At 47.2% G+C, this 7792-nt stretch overlaps 1 protein-coding gene across 1 annotated transcript in view; it reads right to left on the bottom strand.

Moving 5' to 3' along the window:
- Positions 1-2347: 2347 nt before the first annotated feature.
- CHMP3 (charged multivesicular body protein 3) overlaps positions 2348-7792 on the bottom strand; it is a 65795-nt gene continuing 60350 nt past the window's right edge. Inside the window, exons 4-6 of the mRNA XM_059079368.2 lie at positions 6748-6869; positions 3217-3331; positions 2348-2876 (exon numbers count right to left, since the gene is read on the bottom strand). Of these exons, the coding sequence (XP_058935351.1) occupies positions 2734-2876; positions 3217-3331; positions 6748-6869 (380 nt within the window). The 3' untranslated portion in view covers positions 2348-2733. The remainder of the gene's footprint in view (positions 2877-3216; positions 3332-6747; positions 6870-7792) is intronic.

The raw sequence follows: 7792 nt of genomic DNA, 5'->3' as shown, positions 1-7792 counted from the left end.
GATTCAAAGCAGTCCCAATCAAAATCCCAACAAGTTTTGTGGATATTGACAGATGAATTCTGAAGTTTATATAGAGAGGCAAGAGACCCAGAATAGACAACACTATTGAAGAAGAACAAAGTTGGAGGACTGATGCTACCTGACTTCAAGACTTACTATTAAGCTACAGTAATCAAGACAATTTGGTATTGGCAAAAAAAAAAAAAGAAAAAAAGAAAAAAAGCAAATACATCAATGGAACAGAATAGAGAGGCCCAAAATAGGCCCACATAAATATAGTCGACTGATCCTTGATGAAGCAACAAGGGCAGTACACTGCAGCAAAGACAAGTCTTTTCAACAAATGGTGCTGGAATAACTGGACATCCACATGCAAAGAAAGACATCTAGACACAGATGTCACATGCTTTACAAGAATTAATACAGGTCACAGACCTAAATGTAAAATGCAAAACTATAAGACTACTAACAAAATAACACAGAAACTCTAGGTGACCTTGGGTATGGCAATGACTTTTAAGATCCAATATCAAAGGCACTATCATGAAATAAATAATTGGTAAGATGGACTTCATTAATATTAAAAACTGCTCTGTGAAAAACAATGTGAAGAGAATAAGGAAACAAGCCACAGACTGGGAGAAAATGTTTGCAAAATGTATTTCTGATAAAGCACTATTATCCACAGTATACACAGAAGTCTTAAAACTCAGCAATAAGAAACAACCCAATTAAAAATGGGCAAAAGTTCTAAACAAATACCTCACCAAAGAATATATACATATGGCCAAAAAGCACATAAAGAGATATGTTCAACATCATATATCATCAGGGAAATGCAAATTTAAATGAGATACCGTTACACACTTATTAGGATAGTCAAAATCCAAAACACTGACAACACCAAATGCTGGTGAGGATGTGGAGCAACAGGAACTCTCATCGTTGCTGGCGGGAACGCAAAACGACACAGCCACTTTGGAAGACTGTCAATTTTTTACGAAACTAGACATACTCTTACCATAAGATCCAGCAACTGTGCTCGTTGGTAGTCACCTAAGTAGTTGAAATGCACGTCTACACAAAGACCTGCACACAGACATTTATGGGTTTATTCATAATTGCCAAAACTTTGAAGCAACCAAGATGTCCTTCCATAGGTGCGTGCGGACAATGGAATATTATTTAGCACTAAAAAGAAATGGCCTGTCTAGCCATGAAAAGACATGGAGGAAACTTACATGCATATTACTAAGTGTAAGAAGCCAATGTGAAAGGACTATGTACTGTATGATTCCAGGAGTAAATGTACTTGTGGGGTGTGAGATGTCAGTACATACAAGTGGGAGATGGTGCCTGTGTCAGGGCCACAGGTATACATGGGAACCCTATTTTCTGCTCAATTGTGCTCTGAACCTAAAACTTCTCTGAAAAATAATGTTTACTTAAACAACAAACTGTATCCTAAAGATGAAATCAAGAGCAATAGGACGGTCCCCTGGATTGAAGATTCCCATTTTGCAGGATGAGACTAGAAGGCCCTCGCTGCAGCACATCTGATACACTTGGATTTCTCCATACAATCTACAAAACCAACCTGGGAGAGAGTGGTTGGGTTTTTTTTCCTACCTGTTTAGGGCACACAAGACTTGGACCAGAGGGACCCGCGTTGAACCCCAGTTCTGCCACTTCGTGACTGTGATTTAGGATACGTCACTTCAGCAAGCTGAGCTGTTTTCGTAATTTCTGAAGACTGAATGATTACACATGTTAAACAGCTTTGTAAACTGCCAAGCCCACACAAATATAAATTGCTACTGCTGAATTATTTCAAAATATAACTTAGAAATGTGTGAGTTGTTTACAATGCATGACCACACCATGCCTCTTTCACCGGTCAGCTCCTGGCTTTGAGAAAGCACTGATATGTATGCCCATATCCCATGCATCCAAGACAATCAGCTTAACGCAGGGAAAGGCAATCAGAGGGTGAAAGAGTCCTAATCTCACAGCTGTCTGCAACTTGCCATGGAAAGGAAAGGGAGGAAAGCTATAGACACACCCCCCCCCTCAGGACACACATAATATAGGTTCCCAGCCAAGGAGTCACAATTCTCAAGCATCCCTTTGCTTACACAGATGACAAAAAGCAGAAGAAGAGCTCACACAGCACATCTGTGAAGGCTGGGGAGCAGGGTCCACAGAGCAGAAGCCCTTTCAGCTGAGCTTCCGAATCCCATGTGCCCTGCTAGGGCACCTCCTCTTTCCAAGGCCAACATATAAAATAATTTGGGACAGCAAACACCTTGAAAGTTCATTGCACCCAACAATCTACAATGAGACCAAGTGTTAAAGCAGAAATTTATTAAAATCCATTTATATAGTGTTTTACAGACAAAAAAAAATATACAGAGTCCTCAACATTCAAGCAATTGACTCTATTCTCAGAAGTGCTTCGTGAGAAGACAGACTTCTTTTGCCCTCATCCCCCAAAAGATACTTCTGTTTATTCTCCTGAAAATGATGCATTTATTACACCGCCTCTCAGAACAATTCCACTGAGATCCCCAAACCTCTGCAGAGAGTGAAGAGAGATTAGCAGAGCACGTTCTCCAGAGCGCAGCGCCTCACCCAGAGGTGTAGTGCAAGAGATACAGAAAATGGTGGAGGCTTCAAGGAGTGCGTGCCCGCTGACAGGGCCGGAGGAGAGCCTGTGGGCCTGGCTGGGCAGCCCTAGCTGCGGAGTGTGGCCAGACGGGACTGCATGGCCTCCAGGGCCTCTTCCTCCTCCTCATCTTCTGATGCAGCCATCGCTCCTGGAAGTTCAGGCTCTGGGAGGGCGTCGGTCACCTTACTAGGTGCTTTGCCCAAGGCCCCTGTAAAGAAACAGCACGCAGGTCAACAAAACATCAGCTAAAGCAAGTGGTCCCTCATTTTCTCTGTCATTCATACCTGGTTCAGTTTGACAAGAAACAGAAAAGGGGCAATAAAACAGCTGTTTTGGTGGGGTTTTGCTCACTATGACAAACACCAACTTCTAATGATATCAAAGTCATAATAACTAAGGATTTTGATTGTTAGAATTTTGGTTCTAATCTAAAATAAGAAATGTAAAAGGGAGTTACAATCTAAAGAAAAAGCTACTAGCTAATCTTGCGAATGCAAGAAGAATGGCCATAAAAGGAGAGGGGAAAGAGGAAGGATCTTGGATCATACCTGCGGTGATTTCAAACAGAATTTTGTCAATTTCCATTTCTGCTGCTTCTTCCATTTCTTCTTGATCATCCATGCTTTCAAAAGTGTCCTCTAACATCTCTTCTATGATCCCAGCCTAAACACAGAATAAACCACGTCACTTCCCACAACTGTTGTTTTTTTTAAAATAAATTTATTTATTTTTTGTTTATTTAGTTTTGGCTGCGTTGGGTCTTCACTGCTGAGCTTGGTGGGCTTTCTCTAGTTGCAGGGAGCGGGGGCTACTCTTTTTTGCGGTGCGTGGGCTTCTCATGGCAGTGGCTTCTCTTGTTGCAGAGCACGGGCTCTAGGCATGCAGGCTCAGTAGTTGTGGCACGTGGGCTCAGTAGTTGTGGCACGCGGGCTCAGTAGTTGTGGCTCGCAGGCTCTAGAGCAGAGGCTCAGTAGTTGTGGTGCATGAGATTAGTTGCTCCGTGGCATGTAGGATCTTCCCAGACCAGGGCTCGAGCCCATGTCCCCTGCACTGGCAGGCGGATTCTTAACTACTGCGCCACCAGGGAAGCCCCCGCAACTGTTAAGTCCATTCCCAGCAGGTGCCGCTATGGGCCCAGCATCAACCGAGCTCTGGTGTCTCCAAGTCCTGTCCATGCTTTCAAGGGCTAAGCCACAGACAGCTGGCTGCAGGCAACACCGCATGCTGTCTGCCCTCTCTGGAGGAAGCAAAAAGCCAAAGGGAAATTGTTCTCCAAATTTAGTACCAAGGTTGGAGGGGGGTGCCTCTATCAGCAGAGCTTCACAAAGTAACTCAGACGATATTGCAGCACGTGGGGAACAACTTGCTGAGACGAGAGGGTGCTGTCTCGGGAAGCATTTGCCCTGACAGTGCAAATCTATGCGTGCAGGAGTTGAAATACAGTATGAAAACTGGCTGGAGTCACAGCAGACACTATGATAACAAATACCAAGAGCGGGGTGGGGCTTCACGGAACCCCGAAAAGGCCTGTACTTCAGCACATCCAAGTTATAGCTGCTGGCCCAGGGTCTGCAGGGTCCTGGCAAGGATCAATCAATTCACCAAAGCCTGAGAGAACTGATAAGACAGCACTTCAGGGCCCAACAAGGCAGTGCCTTCCACATTCCCTACTGGAAGCCCCGTGCCTTGCAGCCTGAAGCCAGCCAGTCAGCCTCCTTCGTTCTCAAGAGCACAGCACCACTACGGCCACGAGAAAACTGCTCTCTAACACCAGCCAACACAAGCAGACACTGCAGTCTTCCTGGCTGAGCAATGTCATGTGAGCGCAAGGTCATGTCTGGCAGCTCCAGCCCTGGCTCCCCTGCACTCAGCCAGGGCATGACTCTCACCGACCATGCTGATGGTATCAGATTTAAAGCAAGCCCTCTCTCCTGCCTGTCCTGCTGTCAGACCACTCAAGTGACTTTTTTTTTTTTTTTTTGGTGGTACACGGGCCTCTCACTGCCGTGGCCTCTCCCGTTGTGGAGCACAGGCTCCAGACGCGCAGGCCCAGCGGCCATGGCCCACGGGCCCAGCCGCTCCGCGGAACGCGGGATCCTCCCGGATCGGGGCACAAACCCGCGTCCCCTGCATCGGCAGGCGGACTCTCAACCACTGCGCCACCAGGGAAGCCCTCAAGTGACTCTTAATGGCATGAATCTAGCTACTTCCATATTCTGCCCATTCTCAGACCTTTTGCTCCCAACCAAAAGGAACAAATTCACATTTAAGGATACAAGTGGAGCCCTGTGGCCTGGGTGAATGGATCTTGGTGCTGGAGGCTAGTGTAAAAGAGGCTCAATACATACTCACCATCCCAGTTAAAAGAGCCTAGGGCAGCCTGACTAACAGCCCTCCACATCCTGGAGGGACAAGTGGCCATTCACTTATACATTCATCCAACCAGCAAACATTTGTCAAATGTATGCTCTGTGCCACACGCCAGGCCAGGGTCTGGGGACAAATGGAATGACTGAGATCATGTCGTCCTCAACACGCTGGGACCCCACCAGAGGCTTCAGTTTGCACCTGGAGATGTACCCTTGGATGGATTCAGGAAATATTTACTATCTACTACATGCAGGCCCTCCTCCAAATCTATACTATGCTCAGTATTCAGAAACTTTTGTGGAAAAGATCCCAGATTCTAAAAAAAGACTCCACCCCTCAGATCCTGGCGGCTACGTAAGTCAGAGTGAGCAGGCCTGAAGTCAGTTCAGAATTACCTTGTTACCCAGTCCTCGATGGACAGGCAGGACAACTTGGGGGGATGAGACACCCACACACCACTCGTAAAGGACAGACCCTGCTGAGCTGGTGCCCTCCTGATGACGGCCCAAGGATTTCTCACTCCAAAGACCTGGGCTCTGGGCTTTCTATGTGGCCTCTCTTTTCTACCAATTTTCTTCTCCAGTTCCTCTCTCCCATGCCCTAGAGCCCTGTTTATAACTCAAGTTCATACATAAAATTCCCTAGGAGGAAGGGAGGCAGCTTCTATGCACACGCTGCAAACAAGAATTTGAGGTGTACCGTCTGGGCTCTCAGGCCACGGGTTCAAAGTGTGAAACAGCACCTGATGAGGCACCTCTTATCACCATGTCCTCTGAGGCAGCTCAGGCATCTGTGCTCCAACCCCAGATCTGTCACCTCCTACCAAGGTCACTCAGATAAGTTACCTGGCAACTTGAAGACTCAGTTTCCTACTCATGTAAAAAATGGGGAAAACAATACCTACCTCCCAAGGTGGCTGTGAAGACTTTCGAGGCGAACATGCGTGCTGCACCACTGACAGGCAGGGGCCCAGGAACTACGCCCTCCTGAGCCCTGTCCCCCATCTGAAGGCCACGAGGACAGGTCCCTGCCCGGCCCTGATCCCGGGGCAGTAGGTGTTTACTGCTTTCTATTTGGTTCTCAGTTTCCTTTTCTAGTCTAAGACAGGGGTCAGCCAGTGACAGCCTGCAGGCCAAACCCAACCCACTGCCTACTTTCATAAATAAAGTTTTATAAGAACACAATCATGACCATTTGTTTACACATGATCTACGGCTGCTTTCATGCTACAAGTAGAGCTGAGTAGTTACAACAGAGACGTATGGCCCACAAAGTAGAAACTACATTTACTATCCAGCCCTTTACAAAAAAAGTTTGCCCATCCCTGGTCTTGACACCTCCCTTGCCAGCTTTGCCAACACTCCCCTGGGACAAACGGAGGAACGTGGGTTTTTTTCTGTTTCCTTGTTCATGTCAGAACCCATAAATCCTAGGTCCCCGAATCCCACGCAGTTGCTTCCTGGGTCTCCCACCTCCCCTAGAGCTCTGGGTATACTATCGATTCTTCTAAGGAACACCCTGGCAATCTGACCCAGCCTCTGCCACGCTCAGCTCGGACAGTTTCAACCAGTGTTAACAGCTGCTCCTCTGTCCTCACAATCATTTGTCTGGCAACAGTGGACTGTCTACTCCTGCCCAGCCCTGGCCCTAGCCCCTGCTGCTTGCTGACTCAGTGCTTTGGAACGGGATTTAGGGTGGCCCCAGGGTACCTTCATCATCTCTTTGGACAGCTCCCGCATGGTGGCCTGGATTTCTGGGATCTTCACAAGACTCTGCATGGCCTTCATCACTTCTGTGCTCTTCTGCAGGGAACCAGCCACTCGCAAAACCGCTGAAAGGGAAAGATAACAGTCAGCATTGCTCAACAGAATGTGACGCAGGATGGAAGAAAGAAAGACAGTCAAATCACAAGCTATTCTCATAAAAGTCAGCAATAGTGGGTGGACTGCCAAAGCTATTTTTGTACCTGCAGACTGCATTACTGTCCTAGGACCAAGACTGACTTTCCTAAACTGTGCGCTACTTTGGCTACCGTAGGTACAAATTCTCCGAGCGCCCACGCCAACCAGCTGATCTGGAGAACGGCCTGGAAGCCTGCATCTGACCTTTAGGGAAGGCAGCCAGCTAGGAATGATGTCACCCCCCAGGACAAGTCACACACGGGAGGAATGGCTCTAGGCAGGCCTTGCTGGGGCCACACTGGAAAAGAGGATCTTCCCAGACCTGGGCACGAACCCGCATCCCCTGCATCGGCAGGTGGACTCTCAACCACTGCGCCACCAGGGAAGCCTCTGTAGTATTTTTTTTAACAGTAGGTTTGCATAACTTAAATTACAAATACTAAAGAATTATGAAAAACGTGTTTTGATTCAACATCGGTTTAAATTTCAAAGCATCAGGTTTTACCTGAAAGATCCATACTTTGCAAACTCGCTTTGAAGTGCGCTAATCAAAGCTAGGAAACAAAGCAAAGAAACAAAACAAAGAAGGAAACAGCAGCAGGTACGGAGGTAGAGGAGCCGCCCTGGCCTGGCTCTCCATTTTCACTACCTCCCTCGCCCCTCTAGTCACTCTGCCCCCAGCACCCAAGAGCTTAGAGCTCCCCTTCAGTCTCTGCTGCCAGGACCCAATCATGGCCCCAACACCTGGGCCTGCCCCACTGCTTAAAAAAAATTTTGGGGGTGGCAAAATAACATAAAATTCACTGTTTTAACCACTTTTAAGTGTACAGTTCAGTGGCATTAAGTATATTTG

This window comes from Kogia breviceps, chromosome 11 (genome assembly GCF_026419965.1).
Source record: "Kogia breviceps isolate mKogBre1 chromosome 11, mKogBre1 haplotype 1, whole genome shotgun sequence".
Lineage (NCBI taxonomy): Eukaryota > Metazoa > Chordata > Mammalia > Artiodactyla > Physeteridae > Kogia > Kogia breviceps.
The sequence above is the reverse complement of the archived record's forward strand: the minus strand, read 5'-3'. Positions and strand labels throughout refer to the sequence as shown.